The following is a 21,740-nucleotide window of genomic DNA, read 5'->3' as shown; positions in this document are numbered from 1 at the left end:
AAAACACGATGACCCAAAACCTATGAGATTCAGCAAAAGCAGTTCTAAGAGGGAAGTTTATAGCAATACAATCCTACCTCCAGAAACAAGAAACATCTCAAATAAACAACCTAACCTAACACCTAAAGCAATTAGAGAAAGAAGAACAAAAAAAAAACAAAGTTAGCAGAAGGAAAGAAATCATAAAGATCGTATCAGAAGTAAATAAAAAAGAAATGAAGGAAACAGTAGCAAAGATCAATAAAACTAAAAGCTGATTCTTTGAGAAGATAAACAAAATTGATAAACCATCAGCGAGACTCATCAAGAAAAAATGGGAGAAGACTCATATCAATAGAATTAGAAATGAAAAAGGAGAACAACTGACACTGCAGAAATACAAAGGCTCATGAGAGATTACTACAAGCAACTATATGTCAATAAAATGTACAACCTGGAAGAAATGGACAAATTCTTATTAAAGCACAACCTGCCGAGACTGAAACAGGAAGAAACAGAAAATATAAACACACTAATCACAAGCACTGAAATTGAGACTGTATTTAAAAATCTTCCAACAAACAAAAGTCCAGGACCAGATGGCTTCACAGACTAATTCTATCAAACATTTAGATAAGAGCTAACACCTATCCTTCTCAAACTCTTCTAAATTATAACAGAGGGAAGAACACACCCAAACTCATTCTACAAGGCCACCATCACCCTGATAACAAAACCAGACAGTGATGCCACACACACAAAAAATAAACAAAAACAAACAAACAAACAAACAAAAACTACAGGCCAATATCACTGACGAACATAGATGCAAAAGTCCTCAACAAGATACTAGCAAACAGAATCCAACAGAACATTAAAGGGATCATACACCATGATCAAGTGGGGTGTATCCCAGGAATGCAAGGATTCTTCTATATACACAAATCAATCAATGTGACAAACCATATTAAAAAATTGAAGGAGAAAAATCATATGATCATCTCAATAGATGCAGGAAAAGCTTTTGACAAAATTCAATGCACATTAATGATAAAAACTCTCCAGAGAGTAGGCATACAGAGAACTTGCCTCAACATAATAAAGGTCATATATGACAAACCCACAGCCAACATCATTATCAATGGTAAAACACTGAAAACATTTACACTAAGTTCAGGGATAAGACAAAGTTGCCCACTCTCACCACTATTATTCAACATAGTTTTGGAAGTTTTAGCCAAAGTAACCTGAGAAGGAAAATAAATAAAAGTAATCCAAATTAGAAAAGAAGTAAAAATTTCACTGTTTGCAGATGACATGATACTATACATTGACAATCCTAAAGACACTACCAGAAAACTGCTAGAGCTAATCAATGTATTTGGTAAAGTAACAGGATACAAAACTAATGGACAGAAATCTCTTGCTTTCCTATACACTATTGATGAAGGATTTGAAAGAGACATTAAGAATCACACCCATTTACCAGTGCAACAAAAAGAATAAAATACCTAGGAATATACCTACAGAAGGAGGTAAAAGACCTGTATGCAGAAAACTGTAACACTGATGAAAGAAACTAAGGATACAAACAGATGTAGAGATATGCCATGTTCTTGGATTGGAAGAATCAACATTGTGAAAATGACTGTAATACCCGAAGCAATCTACAGATTCAAGGCAATCCCTATTAAAAAAACAATTGCATTTTTCACAGAATTAGAACAAAAAATTTCACAATTTGTATGGAAACACAAAAGACATCAAATAGCCAAAGCAATCTTGAGAAAGAAAAATGGAGCTGGAGGAATCAGGTGCCCAGACTTCAGACTATATTACAAAGCCACAGTAATCAAGACAGTATGGCACTGGGACAAAAACAGAAATATAGATCAATGGAAGAGGATATAAGCCAAGAGATAAACCCACACACATGGTCACCTTAATTTTGATAAAGGAGGCAAGCATATACAATGGAATAAAGACACCCTCTTCAATAAGTGGTAATGGGAAAACTGGACAGTTACACGTAAAAGTATGAAATTAGAGCACTCCCTAACACCATACAAAAAAATAAACTCAAAATGGATTAAAAACATAAATGTAAGGCCAGACACTATAAAACTCTTAGAGGAAAACATAGGCAGAACACTCTATGACATAAATCAGAGCAAGATCCTTTTTGATCCACCTCTTAGAGAAATGGAAATAAAAACAAAAATAAGCAAATGGAACCTAATGAAACTTAAAAGCTGTTGCACAGCAAAGGAAACTATAAACAAGACAAAAAGACAACCCTCAGAATGGTAGAAAATATTTGCAAACAAAGCAATTGACAAAGGATTAATCTCCAAAATATACAAGCAGCTCATGCAGCTCAATATCAAAAAGACAAACAACTCAATCCAAAAATGGGCAGAAGACCTAAATAAACATTTCTCCAAAGAAGATATACAGATTGCCAACAAACACATGAAAGGATGCTCAACATCACTAATCATTAGAGAAATGAAAATCAAAACTACAATGAGATATCACCTCACACAAGTCAGAATGGCCATCATCAAAAAATCTACAAACAATAAATGCTGGAGAGGGTGCACTGTTGGTGGGAATGTAAATTGATACAGCCATTATGTAAATTGATACAGTCATTATGAAGAACCGTATGGAGTTTCGTCAAAATCTAAAAATAGGACTGCCATATGACCCAGCAATCCCACTACTGGGCATATACCCTGAGAAAACCATAATTCTAAAAGAGTCATGTACCACAATGTTCATTGCAGCACTATTTACAATAGCCAGGATATGGAAGCAATCTAAGTGTCTATTAACAGGTAAATGAATAAAGAAAATGTGGCACATATATATAATGGAATATTACTAGTCATAAAAAGAAACACAGTTGAGTTATTTGTAGTGAGGTGGATAGACCTAGAGTCCGTAATACAGAGTGAAGTAAGTCAGAAAGAGAAAAACAAATACCGTATGCTAACACATATATATGGAATCTAAAATAAAATAAAATAAAATAAAATAAAGGTTCTGAAGAACCTAGGGGCAGGACAGGAATAAAGATGCAGACATAGAGAATGGACTTGAGGACATGGGGAGGAGGAAGATTAAGCTGTGACAAAGTGAAAGAGTAGCATTGACATATATATACTACCAAATGTAAAATACATAGCTATTGTGAAGCAGCCCCATAGCACAGGGAGATCAGCTCTGTGCTTTGTGACTACCTAGAGGGGTGGGATAGCGATGGTGGGAGGGAGATGCAAGTAGGAGGAGATATGGGGATGTATGTATATGTATAGCTGATTCACTTTGTTATACAGCAGAAACTAACACACCATTGTAAGGCAATTATACTCCAATAATGATGTTAAAAAACATATTTATGTAGAATGCATCATATATGATGCAATACATTTCTGGTTTTTTTCTGAATACATATAATCAATATATATTAAGTGAATGCCTTTTATTTCTTAAGAATTGGGAGATATTAGTAACTCTGTCTGTCACACACATACACACACACACAATGATATTTCAGTTTAAACTACTTTTAAAATAATCTTAAAATTTTTCATTGTCAGGTTTATATTTCTACCAGAGCTAACATATTTGGAAGAAGCTGGGACAAATTTTAAGGAAAAGGAAAAATCAAAATCATGCTTTTAAAATTGGAAGGCAAGATGATTTTTCAGCTCTATAAGTTGGTCTACAAATGTATTGCTAAAGGACTAAAGTATGCTGTAAGGTGTTGATGCCCTGACCTGTGGAGATGTAGTAATTCCACTGACAATAAAAGTATGAGCACTTTCTTCTCTCTTCACTGCCCAATGTCTTTGATGGAAAAGTACTATCAACCTAGACTGCAGAGTGTGGCATTAAAGTTTAATTCTATCCAATCAGGTGGGCAGAGATCAAATTCTGACACTAGCTTTTTCTGTGAAAGAGATGGAACTTTCCAAAAACTCTTATAAACTGTTGCAGCAAACCAAAATATTATAAGAGCCAAAAGGATACATTTCCAGCTTTAATTTTATTTCATTACTCAAGTATCTGTGCAAGTATACTGTAAAGTATAACTGGACTGCCTATTCTGCATTTTTCCAAAGCAAACATTTTATTTACTTTATTTCAAAGTTTAACCTTTCCCCCTTATTTAATCCTTTAGATTCCTGACCAATTTTTATTTTTTGCATTAGTACAGTTATATAATTAGGTAAAATATTTGTGTATTAATTGAAGAAAATGTAATGTCAAGTAGTTGGTGTTACATCTTTAGAACATTAAAAGTTCTCCTGTCTTTTTCACTTAAATCATTAAAAAACAATGTTGCTGTAATTTTTCCTTTCTATTCAACACAACTTATCAATTAATTATAGCTCAAATTCAAAAAGCTACCTTTAAAAATTGATTATGTTTTTAAAAACAATAAAGAAAATGATCTAAACTTAGAACACTTAATTTCAGCAACTGCAAAAGTCAGATTAGTCTGCTATTACAGAGACACACAGTGAGCTCAGTGCTGTTCAAAATCACTATTTCTGTGATTCCTTATCATTTGAGTAATCTATTAAAAAATCTACTTCAATTGTTATAACTTTAAAGCTCTGGGAAATGCATCCATACTTTTAGAAGGGCACTACTTTCAGAAAATATTAAAATATATAAAAACATAATGATTTTAGGATCGGTAATTAGTAGAAGAGATTGAATAATTGCATATTTCCATACAGTTGTATTTCACACAGGAAAAACAGTAAGCATTATAAATAATTCAACACAATATACTTTTGAAGAAAAAGAAGTGTTAAACTCTTATTCTCTCTGCTGATAACCCAAACAAATTAAAAACCACATCATTTAAGAGGAATTGCTAAATTATATGCACTAAAAATGTGTTTTTCATTCAAAGCATATCCTTCATGAAAGGAGTGAAATGTCTCAAGACCAAGTGACTTACATATATTTTAATATTATTTTTTACATATGAACTTTAAAAAGAAAGAGCTGCTGAAATGGCTGCATATCTGGCTTACAATTGTGGATTAATGGAATATTCTATAGCAATTTAGCCATAGTAATTCTTTATTTCAATTTCTTGTTTATATATATTAAAATTATTTTTGTTGAAAATGCAAAGACTATTAGATATATATAGAATTACATCAAAGACTGCAATGAATATCTACAAGAGTCAGCGTGATACATTATTTTTATTCTAATTATTTTATAACTACATTTTTTCTAACAAATTTTTTTACAACACACGTTGGGAAAGGGAGCTGCATAAAGTAGAAGGAGTAGGAAGAAACATACCCTACTTCTCTTAACTAGTTGTTGAATAGAGGTCTTCCATATAAATTATCTTTATCTCACGAAGTCCTTGCCACAGTCTGATTAGGTAGTCATTTTCTAACCTATTTAATAAATGAAGAAGCTAAGCTTCAGAGAGATGTCCTGACTTGTTCTCAGTTGCATAAATGGTCAAGCACTATGGGCTCTGAGAGTAACTCTGGCATCATAGCCCTTGCTCTTGCCTTGGGTAACAGTTTATTATCAGATGGGGCATATCCTTCCTGCATCCTGTAAGATGGCTGACCACCTGCCATGATAACAAAAACAAGAAGAGAAACCTAATTTTATATTAGCTTAATTTATAAAATTCATTTTAATTGCTACATCATCATTCACATTTTATCATTTTCATACTGAGTGATCTTAACTATTATTTCAAAATTGAAACATGTAATTAAATTACTTTTTAACACTACCACAGTGAGCTCCCTGGTAAGGATCAGTTGTGTGCCAGTTTTCTACATGTAGACAGATTGCCTGTATGTATGCATCTAGTCAGCTGTGAAAAGATGCTGAGACTAGACTGACTCACCAAAGTTATTTGGCTGAATTATTCAGGTATACATAATTTATTTCAATATCTTTGTTGTTATTTATCCAAGTCATTAAATAATGAGCATGTTTTGCATAGTCATTTGATATTTATCAATTAAAATATTTTAAATTATTCTCCTAGAAAAATTATTCTACTTGGAATAACTTGTTCAGTATTACTAAAGATTAACTTTGTAAGCATTAGTTCCACGTAAATCAAGATGGTGGTGTAAGACGGTGCTGAACTCACTTCCCCCCACAAACACATCAAAAATATTTCTACATGTGAAACAATTCTCATTGAAAACTAACTGGAAACTAGGGGAAGGACTCCTGTACAACCATGGCTGCAAAAATGTACACACAAATCAGGTAGGAAGGGAAGAGAAGCAAACCAGGTTGGGATCTATGGCCCCGAGGGGAGGCTCAGAGGAAAAAGGAGACTACGTGGGTAGAGACCCTCCTTGGTGAGTGAGTGATTGGGTGCCGCAGCCCTGGGGTCTGACACAGGGAAGACAAGCTCCCTTGGCTTGTTCGAGAACCACTGAGACTAACAAGAGGACTGTGGGAAGCTTGGACTCCCCTCGTGAGGAGCATAAACACTTGCTTGCCCCTGAAGCAGGGTGCACAGGACAGATTGAAAACAAGGGCTGGCTGACTCATTTCCAGTGACCATCTTGTGCACCCCAGCCTGAGCCAAGCTTCAACACCCCAGCACTGTTTTCCTCCCTTCACCACTCCACACCAGAGTGAGGGCAGCCATGACAGAGGAAAAAGTCTTGCCCTTGAGATGCTGTGGTGGCTCAAATATTAAGCAGCATCTGAGCAGGACGGGGGCAGCATTACTGGCAATTACACAGGTGGAGATTCAGATGCAGAGTGGATATCTCACGGTCACCAGACGGCCACAGCCTGTGCCCTGACCCTTGCTGAATCCCCACACCAGCTCCTGTTACTCCAGCACTGCTCCCCTCCGGGCTGAGGTTGCTGGCTGTGATGAGAGGAAGAGCCTGCAGTTAAAGGGCACTGAGCTAGCTCAGACCTGAATCTCTGGGGTTTGCTCTAGCACCATGGGGCCAGACTCCATCCCTGACAGGGCATTGAAGGCCACTGAGCAGGGAGAAACCTTGGCTCACCCCTGTCTCTGGCTCTAGCCCCTCCATCTCCAGCCCCACCACCTAACTAGATGATAGCTGCCAGCACAGCCTGGAGGAAGGCATTACTTGTGCTAGCATCAGATTCAACTCTCTCAAAAAAACAGCTGGGCACACACAGATTGTATAGGGTTGCTCCCACATAAGGACATCCCTTTAAAACAAAAACAAAACATAACAACAACAACAAAATGAAGCTGTCTCTCTTGCAATTCAAAAACTTAAAAAAAAATACTGTTTTCTTCATTGATGAAATAAATTGAAGATGACACAAAAGAAATGGAATGATATCTCATGCTCTTGGATTGGAGGGATTAATATTGTTAAAATGGCCATTCTACTCAAAGCAATCTACAAATTTAATGCAACCCCTATCAAAATACCTATGATGTTTTTCACAGAACTGGAACAAATAATCCTAAAATGCATAAGGAAACACAGATTGCCAAAGCAATCTTCAGAAAAAAAAGCAAAGCTGGAGGTATCACACTCAAAGACTTCAGACTATACTCAAAGCTAGTAAAAGTGACCATCAACATTTTACTTAATTTCATGCTTTATTTGTTAAGTAAATTAAAAGAGTGATAGGAGTCAAGGGCAGAATAGGAGGACATGGAGTTCGCCTCTCCTCACTAATACATCAGGAATATATCTACAAATGGAACAGTTCTCAGAGAGCACCAGCTGAACACTAGCAGAGGACCTTGGATACCTAAAAGGACAAGAAAACTCCCCATGTAACTGGGTAGGATGAAAGAAAGAAAAAGAGAAAAGAGGAAATGGGCTGGGACCTGCACCCCTGGGGGAGACCTAAAGAAAAGAAGAGGTTCCCACACTCAGGAAAACCCCCTGCCTAGTGGTAAAATCAGCTGGGACAGAGAGGGATTAGAAGGGGAAGCAGCAAATGGTCAGTGGCAAGCAGGACAAAGTAAGACCCATGCAGATTGTCCATGACACAGCTCTACGCACCACAGCCTGAGTCGTGCGTCTCCTGGTGCGGAGGGGGTTGGTGCTGGAATGTAGGATTTGGAGAGCAGACCCAAGGAGGGAACAGCTGTTGGCTATGAAGAGACAGCCTGAAGGGACAACAGTATGGAGCTCCACAACTGGGAAAGTGTGTGGAAGGAGCCCAAGACACCATAGAAGCAGGGTGCCATTGTTCAGTGGCATGCAATGGGCAGGGCCACCATTGAAGCCCCTTTCCTCATGCACCAGCCCTTGCCTCTGTGGGCACTAGGAGGGGCGCCCACCTGAGCAGGCTTACCATCCCCTCCCTGCCAAAGCCTCTTCTGGCTGCTCCAGCCCCAGCAGGCTCACAGGCTGCTCCTGTCAAAGCCTCCTGTGGTTTTACCAGCCTGGCTTTACCAGGCAGGCCCACATGCCACGCCTGTCACTACCTCCACCCCCACCTGCCTGGGTGGGGACGGGTGCTCTGGGACAGCCTCAGGAGCAAATACTAGTGGGAGGAACACATTCAGAGGTGGGGTTGAAACCACAGCTGAGCCACAGGGGCTGTGCCACTAAGGCAGAAGAACTGAAATCTCTCTTCAGATTCACACCCCTACTGCTGGCTTTGTAAATTCAGCGCCTACAGAACATCTGAATGGATGAGTATTCCCACAGCTGAGATAGGTCTAGCTGTAGCAGTTGTGGACTTGGTTGACACACACAGGTGGGGACTGAACCAGGTCAGAATCTGAGCTGCCTCTATAACTCCCATAGAGTGTTCAGGGACACGATTACTGTAGCCCTGGGACCTCATTTTGGTGGATCTGTGCTGGTGGTCTGGTGAAAACAACATGTGAGAGACACCAGGGCCAATTGCTGGCATGCCCACAGTTAAGGTGGAGCTGAGAGCAGTGCCAACAACAGTGTAATTTGTGGGCCAGCACAGCAGGTGAAAAGTGACACAACAGAGCACACTAACAGGTGAACAGCTCCAGAAGAGGAAAACTCAGTGGTTTCTCTAACAGTGGGAGTGCTCCACTCCTGCCTACCTCACACTGCAGATCAGAAACAGATCTGGGGACCTCTACTCCAACAGCTAGGGAGCAGACCCCACCCCTGACAGGGCAGTGACAACCACAGAGCAAAGGGGAGGCTCCACTAAATATCCAGGGCAGGCTAAGGTCACCACAACATCAGTCGTACCTCCAATCAAGAGGATAATGGCCAGCATGCATTGAGGAAAGAGGTGGCAGACCTCTCTAAAACAGGCCTTGCATCAAAAAATATTAACACACAGGGACCACACAGGGACATTCCCACATAAAAAGAGCCCTCCAAGACAGTCTGAGGGTCAGACAACAAGAGGAAGAACCACCAGAGCATTTGATTTGAGGGCCAGCGGGACCTGAGTGCAGGAGCTCCACAGGATTGGGGGAAACTGAGACTCCACTCTTGGGGGGTGCACACAAGACCTCACGTTTATTGGGACTCAGCACAAAGCAACACTTCCATGGGAACTGGGGCTATGGAAGTTCCCCCACAGTTCCCTTTCACTGTGGGGGAAAGGACACGGGTGGCTGAGGCCCCAGAGAATATTGATTGGCATGAGCTCTCCAAGAGGCCCCTAATTCAGCACCCAGACCTGGATGCACTCAACAGCTTACAGGCTCCAGTGCTTGAATCCCTCATGCCAAACAACAAGCAAGACAGGAACACAGCCACATCCAAAAGCAGACAGGCTACCTAAAGTAATACTGAGCCCTTAATTACCACAAAACAGCATTTGACATGGCCCTGCCCATCAGAGGGACAAGACCCAGCTCCACCCACCAGAGGGCAGGCACCAGTCCCTCCCACCAGGAAGCCTACACAAGCCCCTGGACCAACCTCACACACCAGGAGGCAGAGACCAGAAGCAAGAGGAACTATGATCTTGGAGCCTGCAGAAATGAGACCACAAACACAGAACACTAGATGAAATGAGATGACAGAGAAATATGTTGCAAACAAAGAAACAAGACAAAAACCCACAAGATCAAATAAATGAAGAGGAGATAGGCAATCTACCTGAAAAATAATTCAGAGTAATTATAGTAAAGATGATCCAAAATCTTGGAAAAAGAATAGAGGCATGGATTGAGAAGATACAAGAAATGATCAACCAGGAGCTAGAAGATTTAAAGAACAACAAAAACAACAACAACAAAAAAAGCAAAGAGAGGCAGAGAGAGATGAACAATACAGTAACTGAAATGAAAAATATATTAGAAGGAATCAATAGCAGAATAAATGAGGCAAAGGATTGCATAGCTGAGCTGGAAGACAGAGTAATGTAAACCACTGCCTCAGAACAGAATAAAGAAAATGGGATGAAAAGAAATGAAATTCTCAAGTACTGAAATTGAAATTTTAAAACTTCCATCAAAGTCCAGGATCAGATGGCTTCACAGGCAAATTCCATTAAACATTTAAAGAAGAGGTAACACCTATCCTTCTGAAACTCTTCCAAAAATTTCAGAAGAAGAAACACTCCCAAGCTCATTCTATGAGGCTGCCATCACCCTGATACCAAAACCAGGTAAAGATATCACAAAAAAATGAAGGTTACAGGCCAGTATCACTGATGTACATAGATTCAAAAATTCTCAACAAATACTAGCAAAGATAATCAAACAACACATTAGAGGGATCATACACCATGACCAAGTGGGATTTATCCAAGGGATGAAAGGATTCTTTAGTATACACAAATCAATCAATGTGATATACCACATTAACAATCTGAAGAATAAAAACCATATGATTATCTTAGTAGATGCAGAAAAAGCTTTTGACAAAATTCAATACCCATTTATGATTAAAAACTCTCCAGAAGGTGGGCATAGAGGAAACCTACCTCAACGTGATAAGGGCTATATATGACAAACCCACAGCAAATGTCATTCTCAACAGTGAAAAACTGAAAACATTTCCTCTAAGATCAGAATAAGACAAGTATGTCCACACTCACCACTTTTATTTAACATAGTTTTGGAAGTCCTAGTCACAGCAATTAGAGAAGATAAAGAAATAAAAGGAATCCAAATTGGAAAAAAGAAGTAAAACTGTCACCGTTTGCAGATGACATGATACTATACATGGAAAATCCTAAATATGCTACCAGAAACTACTAGAGCTTATCAGTGAATTTGGTAAACATGCAGGATACAAAATTAATACAGAAAAAATCTCTTGCATTCCTATACATTCAGAGGAAAAGATCAGAAAGAGAAATTAAGGAAACAAACCAATTTATGATCACATCAAGAAGAATAAAATACCTAGGAATAAACCTACCTAAGGAGACAAAGACCTGTACTCAGAAAACTATAAGATATTGTTGAAATAAATCAAAGATGACACAAACAGATGGAGAGATATACCACGTTCTTGAATTGGAAGAATCAACATTATCAAAATGACTATACTACCCAAAGCAATCTACAGATTCAATGCAATCCCTATCAAATTACCAATGGCATTTTTCACAGAATTAGAACAAAAATTTACAATTTGTATGGAAACACAAAAGACCCTGAATAGCCAAAGCAATCTTGAGAAAGAAAAATGGAGCTGGAGTAATCAGGCTGCCTGACTTCAGACTATACTACAAAGCTACAGTCATCAAAACAGTATGGTACCAGCACAAAAACAGAAACATAGATCAATGGAACAAGATAGACAGTCCAGAGAAATACTCACGTACCTATGGTCAACTAATCTTTGACAAAGGAGGCAAGAATATACAATGGATAAAAGACAATCTCTTCAATAAGTAGTGCTAGGAAAACTGGACAGCTACATGTAAAAGAGATACTAAAATACTCCCTAACACCATACACAAAAGTAAACTCAAAGTGGATTAAAGACCTAAAAGTAAGGCTGGGTACTATAAAACTCTTAGAAGAAAACATAGGCAGAACACTCTCTGCCACTAATCAGAGTAAGATCTTTTTTGACCCACCTCCTAGAGTAGTGAAAATAAAAACAGAAATAAACAAATAGGACCTAATTAAACTCAAAAGCTTTTGTACAGCAAAGGACACCATAAACAAAAAAGACAACCCACAGAATGGGAGAAAATATTTGCAACCAAAGGAAACAACAAAGGGTTAATTTTCAAAATATATAAACAGCTCATGCAGCTCAATAACAAAAAAACAAACCACACAATCAAAAAATGGGTGGAAGACCTAAGTAGACATTTCTCCAAAGAAGACATACAGATGGCCAAAAAGCACATGAAAATATGTTTTTCACTAATTATTAGAGAAATGCAAATCAAAACTATGAGATATCACCTCACAACTGTCAGAATGCCATCATCAAAAAACTTACAAGCTATAAATGCTGGAGAGGGTATGGAGAAAAGGGAACTCTCCTACGCTGTTGGTGGGAATGTAAATTGGTACAGACACTATGGAGAACAGTACAGAGGTTCCTTATAAAAGTAATAATACAACTACCATGTGATCCAGCAATTCCACTCCTGGACATATATCTGGAGAAAGCCATAATTTGAAAAGATACATGCATCCCAATGTTTATTGCAGCACTATTTGCAATAGTGCCTAAATGTCCATTGACATGGAATGAATAAAGAAGATGTGGCACATGTACAATGGAATATTACTCAGCCATAAAAAAATAAAATAAAATAATGCCATTTGTAGCAACCAGGATGGACCTAGAGATTGTCATACTGAGTGAAGTAAGTCAGACAGAGAAGGACAAATATTCTATGATATCGCTTATATGTGGAATCTTAAAAAAAAGATACAAATGAACTTATTTACAAAACAGAAATAGAGTTGCAGATGTAGAAAACAATCTTACGGTTACCATTGGGAAGGGGGGGAAGGATAAATGGGAGACTGGGATTGACATATACACACTACTATATATATAATAAGTAAATAAAAAGGACCTACTGTATAGCATAGGACACTGTACTCAATACTCTGTAATGGCCTATATGGGAAAAGGATCTAAAAAAGAATGGATATATGTATTTGTATAACAGATTCACTTTGCTGTAAACTGAAAACTAACACAACATTGTAAATCAACTATACTCCATAGATAAATAAATAAGTAAATAAGAAGAGTGGTATATAACAATTCCTTTTTTTTTTTTTTAGCGGTACGCAGGCCTCTCACTGCTGTGGTCTCTCCCATTGTGGAGCACAGGCTCTGGACGCACAGGCTCAGCGGCCATGGCTCACAGGCCCAGCCGCTCTGCGGCATGTGGGATCCTCCCGGACCGGGGCACGAACCCACATCCCCTGCATTGGCAGGTGGACTCTCAAACACTGCGCCACCAGGGAAGCCCAACAATTCCCTTTTCTTTGGAGGGGGGGGCGGGGGTACACGGGCCTCTCACCGTCGTGGCCGCTCCCATTGTGGAGCACAGGCTCTGGACGTGCAGGCTCAGTGGCCATGGCTCACGGGCCCAGCCGCTCCGCAGCACGTGGGATTTTCCCAGACCGGGGTATGAACCTGTGTCCCCCACATCGGCAGGCAGACTCTCAAGTACTGCGCCACCAGGGCAGCCCAACAATTCCCTCTTTTTAACCACAATTTAAATGGTGAACTTTTTTTTCCTTTTTCTTTTTCTTGGTTTGGTTTTGTTTTCTTCTATTTTTCTCATATTACCTCCTGCAGAAAAGCATAAAATTCACTAACTTTCTGGGCATAAGGTCCAACTGACCATCATCAATGCGGAATTATTAGTGTCACAAATCTCTCTAATACAGTTAAATTGTCTAATTTTCCCTTCCTCTTTTCTTCTGGTTCCAAGAAATACTGAATCTCACATTACTATGTTCTGATACATATATGCTCCTCTTCAGCTCTTTTGAACTTCATAGTCATGTTAAGTGACTACATATATATATATATACTTTATATACATTAACCAATTTAAGACTATTTCTACTTCATGTTAAGGAAAGAGATCTGGTTATATCTGTGTATTTATCTATTCTGGTGCATATTCTCAAAGATATTTAAAGATGCACAAAGAATTTACACATCTGTGATTTGAGATTAAAACTAATTTTCAAGTTTGAAATGGCACAATCATCCTACAAAAACTTATCACGTACATACTAACTTCTGCAACAGTCTTTATAACTTATAGGAATTTCTTTAAGGAAATATAAATTAAGCTATGATTTTTAAACTTTGAGATTCCAACTTCAATGATATTGTTTTGTACAAGTGGTTTTCCGAGAAATACTTGTTGAATTAAATTATATAATAATTAGGTTTACCATAAAATTCATGTTTTCCCCAGTTCTAATATTATTTTTTTTAATTAACTGAATATTTGCCTGCAAAATATAGCAGTCACCAAAGTTCATAATTTTATGAGAATAGACTATTAATATTCTTTAATACTTACCAGATTTAGTACTTATTAGATTAAATGAGAGTGATCTTATTTTATACCGATATTAATAAACTAAAGTGATGTTAATTGTGTCTCCAAGTGGAATAAAAATTCGCATATTTAAATCTTGATGAAATAGAGCAAACTCTATGTGCATTTTATAGAATCATAACTCTCATATGGAATAAACATGTCTTCTCTGTCACTAATTTAAATTTTCTAACACAAAAACTTCAGTTTTCTTTGGATTTTTACCATCACATTTGGTGTGTTTGACATTGCTTTGTGTTTAAAATAACCTAGATTTATCTTTTAAAAAGTAATGATATGATTATGTATTATTGCCAGAAACTTTGAAAGGTAAAGTACAATACAAACGCTCAAAGTTTAATAATAGAGTTTTACTTATTTACCTGTGGAATGACAAAGAAAAGTATATATCATAACACTAAACAGAGAAGAAAATGCAATGCATTATGTTTAAATTCAATTACAAAGGTTATGTAAATTTTAATGTAATTCTACTTTAATGTTTTATTATGTTGTGTATTTAGTAAATTTATATTTTAGGGTGATTTATTAATAATGTTTGGAAAAACTGTAATGAAGTGTTAAAGACTTAGCAGTTCACTTCATTTGGAGAAAAATTGTTTAATGTATAATATAACAAATATCCCAAGGAAATTAGAAATTCCGGTGATTGTCTATAAGCACAGGCAGAGAAAAATATTTAGTGGTTATTATAAGTGTTGTGATTGTTCACAGGGTCATCAGAAGGAGTCAATTTTATTTTGTGAAATAAAATTGAAAATAAATGTTAAGAAAATATATCCTACATTTTAATATAGCAAAACATCTACTAATTTGATTAATAAAATATATATTTAATGTAAAATTATATTGTATTAAAGCATTTCATGTATAGCAATCAAAACCATCAAATTTAAAAAACTGAATCTCTTCACGTTCTTAAGCCATGTGCTAAAATATCAAATATAATGTCCATACAGTAGGCTTCCTAAGGAAAGTCGGTCCTGCTTATTATCCTATCCCTTGCAATATTTGATAAGGCAAAATAATGTAATTTATTTTTCTCATAAATGGATTTTTCTTATTAATTTATTTTTTGATTCTTGATCAAAGGTTTATTTTTTTGGAGTGAGATAATTAAAAACAGTTTAAATTTAAAGTATTACATGGTTCAGCTAATATTTTTGAAAACATAATATCTATGTACTGGAAAATCATCTAACTGTGACTGCTAAAATACAGATATTTCATTCCAAGTTATAAATCAAATTAACTTGCAGCAAATGTGATTGATGATTGTTGAAAAGGGTTATTGTTGAATAAATACCCTTACCCTGTAACCTTCACAAGTTACCTACCATCTCTGAGCTTTCAACCCTGATTTTTTCTATCCAAGCATATAGAGAAGTATCAAATATCCTTCCTCAAGGATAATACAAGTGGATTCAGGAAGTCTTACTTATCTCAGATGTTTCACTTAACAGTACGTTATGGTTGCTGAGGTCCTATAATTAATAATTCACTAGTTTTTACTGATGTTATTGATTTTTTTGTAAAAGGAAAGATACTAATGTGAGGAATTAAACGTTGTTTACCAACCTTTTAACATAATACAGTCAGTATTGATATGAATTAATTATGCTCACTTCATGGAAGAAAGTGTAATGATGCTTAGGTGAATGAGAAGGGAAAGAATGTGAAATACTTCAAGAATAAGGAGGTTATGATCAAGGAGAGTTGGATTTGGATAAAAGCATCAGAGTAAAGGGACATTTGCAGCTAGAGGGTGGGAAGTCATGTAGGATGGAGGGGGTTCTACAATGCCAGAGGCAGAGAACTCCAAGGGAAAAAAAATGCTTGCAATAGGATTTCACATATTAAAAAACAAAACTAAGTACCTTTTTATCTAAGTGCTTTGCTATAAATTATTTGCTATATTCTTTACAATCTACATGGTGCCAGAGAAATAAGTTATGTATATTGTCTTTACTTCTTTCTATAGTCCCCTGCTGTGTGATTCCAATCTGTATTTTAGTGTAATTTCAACATAGTTCTTATGTTTTAATAAAACTTGAACACATTAAAATGCTATTAAACTGTTACAAATGGTTAATAATACTTATGGACTTCTGAAAGTAGCTATTATTAAACTCAACAAAGTCATTAATGTCTTTAAACTTTGCACCAGGATGTAAAGTACAAAACAGACGTCTAACTGCATCTAGAGAATAGTAATGATATCTGACTATGTATGTTTCTTCTTTTTTTTACCATATATTTTTACTGTATCTGTTATATTTTTTATTTTAAATTAAAAAGTACTTTAATAAAAATAAAAGAGTAATGCATTGGATTCTAGTATGTACTTTCCCAGTAATCGTGACTGTAGGCAGTTGACAGAATATAAACCTCGGGACTTTGTGTCTTCATCTATCTCTATAATCTTCTTCAGCCCTAAAATTCAATGAGTAAATAAGAAACATCCATTTGCATTTAAGACTAGAAATGCAATCTTAAGATATTGTATTTTCTGAACAAAAATATATTTTCATTTATTTTAGATAACAAATATAGTGTGTGAATTGCAAAAATTTTTAAAAATGTCATCAGTTGTCAATCACGTTTTTCTCTGTATTTTAAACATTCATGTTGTTAATTTGATATCTCTTCATTGGGCAATATAAATTTACTCACTGAAGAGTCTGAACTGCCTAACACATATATTAGTAAAAATAAGTTTTGATGTTTGAAATGCCCTTTCATTTCTCCAGAAATGATCTCCGAAGTATGGATATAGAATTTACTTGAACATTTAATATTACTATGCACCTAACAGCCCAGTAATGGTTTATCTAAAACTAATGTTAACTTATTTTGCTTGAAATGGTTAACTTACTTATGTCAGTATTCAAAGCACTATCACCTATATTATTTGTTCACAGTAATGAGGAAACTAGCTATATATCACTGGCTTATTCATTTTACTGTCTTCAGGTTTAAGTAATCCTTTTTCTTTTTTCATTCTTTTATTTTCTATTGAAAGACTGTCTATGCCTTTCAGAATTTAACTACTATACTACTTCAGGAAGATGAATTAATACTAGCTACTCATTATACATCATTGTTGCAATTATAAAATAATCTAAAATAATCGAATGTCTTCATGAGAAAAATCAGTGATGAACACACTAGAAATCTAACACACCTTGGACCTGGAGAAGCCCAATAATTAAAATCAGAATAGTAACGTGGAGATGTTTAAATGCACACTTCATGCTCAGCAATTTCACCCTAGGTCTAAGCAGCCATGGCACATGTAGTGGAATAGGCTCCCTCAGGTGCACCTCTGCTCAGAGCTTCCTCTCCAGGACTTAACGGGTCAGGCCTCTCACTTACAACTGTCTGGTAGACACAGGAGTGATTCAAGGAAGAAGAATCTGGCCACTATAGTTGGGATATGAAAGTGGTCTTACAAGACATCTGGATAACAGCAATAAAGTAGCCATATAAATGTTAGTAACTGAGACTCTGAATCAACTTAAAAAATTCTGTAATGATGACTGAAAAATTGAACACTTGAAATAAATTACTTTATAAACAGAAAATAATAATATGGTTTAAGTGGGCATTACATTTACAATGAAATAAAATACCTATTTAAGAGTTCACATGCACTGAAAAGTAGAAGAAAATAAATAATATTCTCATAAGAAAAAAATTCAGAAAGACAGATAAGAGGTTGAGAAGTAAATATTAGAATTGAACAGAAAGTTTTAAAAAGGATACAAAAAAGAGTGAAATGCATGAAAACCAGTTTTAAATTTGTGATTTGCAATATGTAACCAATATTAGTACCTGAAGAAGAATTAGTGAACCAGTATTAATGCACAAAAGAATAATAGAGGAATAATACAAGAAAACTTTCCAGACATGAATAAATGAAAAATATATAACATGGCATATTCCAATTAAATGCTTAAACATCAAAGATAAAAGGGAAAGGGATTAAATTGTAAGTTCTCAACTTGCCAGTCATTGGGATAAATATTTCACAAATCTTTTTTAATTAAAGAAGTTAAAAACCATGTCAGCTTCCAAGAAGGAAATGAATCAATTACATTCACAAAACATAATATTCTTGAAAGTAGGCCATTCTCTGCTGTATTTTCTGCAGTGACAGAGATGAAAGCAAAATAAAGCATCAAATGCATAATCCTCAGTCAACATAAGCTCTAAGAAGTGTGAACTTCACCAAGTTCTAATTCATATGTGAAGCCAAAATCACAAGATATTTTAGGTCGACATTTTCAGATTTTCCAGGAAATTTGAAATGGTAATACACTCTTTTTTTCAGATGTAATTACAAACATGGATTTCAATTGGAAGAAAATTTGTTCTCCTAAAATCACTAGGGAACCAATCATATAGAATATTCTACAGATCATTGAGGGCTGAAATATTTTAATAAGGAACTTTACATCAAAAAAAGACTTCACGGGCTTCCCTGGTGGCACAGTGGTTGAGAGTCCACCTGCCGATGCAGGGGACACGGGTTGGTGCCCCAGTCCGGGAAGATTCCACATGCCATGGAGCAGCTGGGCCCGTGAGCCATGGCCGCTAAGCCTGAGCATCCGGAGCCTGTGCTCCGCAATGGGAGAGGCCACAGCAGTGAGAGGCCCGTGTACCATAAAAAAAATCAAAAACGAAACAAAACAAAACAAAAAAGACTTCATGATAAATATTCTTAAAGTGAAAATTTATAGGTTTGGATAACTATTTTCCCAATTAAAATCAAACAAAAATTTGTGAGCTGATTAACAAATAAACCAGCAGTGAGAACCAAGACGTTAACTCTGATTTATATAAACGTTGAAGGAAAATGAGCACAGACAAAAAAATATATATAGTTGATCACATTTTTAAGAGTAAGATTCTTTAAATTCAACTTGAAGAATGCAAAATAGGGATAAAAACAATAAATTTGATATATTATTAAAGTAAAAAAAATCATTATTTTATTATGGTTTAAATAACTATATCAAAAGCTAATTCTTAACCCACATACAAATCTGATGACTTAACATTCAAAACTCTCCTTCCCATAGTGTATGAGTTTTCTTTTGTAAAGGGACTGTCTGAAGACTGTGCTAACCTGGAACCACCTCTGATGGCTCCACTCAGTCACTGTGCAAGTCCCCTAGAATCTGCACCTCCCAGGCACTTACCTTTCACAGACTTTCAGGGGATTACACGCAGCTTGAATCAGCAGTGAAAATTTTGAAAACAGATGACTCTTTTAAATGTATTTGAATAACAGTGTAGCAATAATGAATGCTGACACTTGCCCCTGGGAGATGCCCAGGAGAAGAGGCAAGTGTCTTCATTCCAAATTCTGTCAGCTTCACACCTTAAGCAAGTCAGCCTAACTAGCCATGGATAATATTCCCCCAAAGGAACAATGATAGAGTAGCTTTTATAGAGCTTGATTTAACAAATACTACTCATGTTGTAAAAACATACATTTTTAGCTTTAGGTTCACTTATTTCTAATTTTTCAATTTACCATAATGGGTTTCCATGAATGGAATCTTGATTTGTAACATTATATTTACTGAGGATAAATGGTCAATGTACTGTTGCTGGCTTAATCCAGGTGCTGATTAGGTTATAACCTGGAGGGAGCTTGCTGTGGCAAAGTGATCATTTGTATAATTTCATTATTTGAAATTAACCTTGATATTAGAAATATGTTTACTTTCTATACTTTATAAACCGCCAGAGTAAAATAAGCAAAATCCAAGCTCAAAAATACAAAATACGAGGTAACGCACACACACACACGCACACACACATTAGTAATGAAAATGGCACATCAGGCAATATGTAACAAAGAAAACCTGTGTCATAGTAATAAATACTATGTGCATATGCTAAAAGAAAGATAATAATCTTAGGTTTATGTGAAACTAACATCTATGTGTGCCTTGTTAGAAATACAGCCCAAATAAAATGATACAGCAGGGTTTAAAATAAATAAAAGGCCAAGAACACAGCGTAGATATTGAACAAAAAAATATGGAAGTGGCAGTATTGAATATAAGGCAGATTATATTAATAATTTAAAGAGAAATAACTGATAAAATATAGAAATAATAATAAACTTTACTATTGAATAATTATGTTGCAAAATACACATGGTCAACCTTTCAGTAATTTAAGATATTTTGACAGAGACACAGTTGCTCACAGTTTTTAACTTAACCTCAACTTCTCACAAATCAGACTGACAGAAGAAAAGAGGTAAAGTGAGGGTGATTTTACATACCTGGGTTCAATTAAACTTTACAAATTGAAAAGATAATGACTAAATTCTCAAATGACCAACCAATTATATATATTACATAATCATAAATGACAAAGATAATGAAAATTCATCTCCTAGGAATTTTAAAAAGATACCTTAAATAATAATTGGTTTAAAAATACAGTGACAGATTAATTTGTTTCTATATATCTAAAATAAAAAAAAATTATAATTGTTAAGATCTTAGAAGGCAAATGAATCTCTGGTTAAGAAACATGCTATAAATATGAACTATTTGTAAATCATTCATATGGTGTAATATTTAAGAAAGGGAATAAGAACCCAATTCTGGGAAAGAGAGGAGATATGAAAGTTACAAAATAAGGGTTGATTAAATTTGGGAGTTTGACTTGGGGTTGATATGAATACATGGTATTTGGTAAAATATATAAGCAATGCTTTTTTTTAGAATTGATTTCAAATTTGGGATTACACTTCTAAAGACAAAAACTTACTTAAAACTTAGTTTCTGCATTTCAGAGTGCATTATTAGAGGGATGTTTACAAGCTTTCATAAATACATATGTAGTTGTTTGTGGATAAATAAATACTGACCTGCAATAAAAAGTGTGTCCAGGTCCATCAAAACATATCCCTCTGTTAAGGCAGAGGACCACATTCAGATCATGCTCAGTACAACTGCTAACATTTACTTCACAATATGTACCATTTGGGCAAATGCAAGTAAAGCCATGGGCTGCCTTCTGACAGAAGCCTTCATTCATACAAGGGATGGATGTGCAGTCCTAAATTATGAAATAGAGAATCAAATTTGATTATTAGTGTTAAGACTAGAAATCTTATTAAAATTATATTTTTGTTTAAATATTTTTAAGAAACCGATATGCAAGCTTATCTGGTATTCCCTTCCTCTAAAAACAGAAATATTTATTTCTAGTAATAGATGTTTAACTTTTATCAC

General features: G+C 35.8%; 1 protein-coding gene across 1 annotated transcript in view; it reads right to left on the bottom strand.

The window, feature by feature from the left end:
- Window positions 1–21,740, bottom strand: part of EYS (EGF-like photoreceptor maintenance factor) — a 1,677,823-nt gene that overhangs the window by 1,061,415 nt on the left and 594,668 nt on the right. The window contains exon 20 of the mRNA XM_027093793.1: window positions 21,374–21,564. Within this exon, the coding sequence (XP_026949594.1) occupies window positions 21,374–21,564 (191 nt within the window). The remainder of the gene's footprint in view (window positions 1–21,373; window positions 21,565–21,740) is intronic.

Source organism: Aethalodelphis obliquidens, unplaced genomic scaffold (genome assembly GCF_003676395.1).
Source record: "Aethalodelphis obliquidens isolate GAN/ISIS:26980383/991018 unplaced genomic scaffold, ASM367639v1 scaffold3, whole genome shotgun sequence".
Lineage (NCBI taxonomy): Eukaryota > Metazoa > Chordata > Mammalia > Artiodactyla > Delphinidae > Aethalodelphis > Aethalodelphis obliquidens.
The sequence above is the reverse complement of the archived record's forward strand: the minus strand, read 5'-3'. Positions and strand labels throughout refer to the sequence as shown.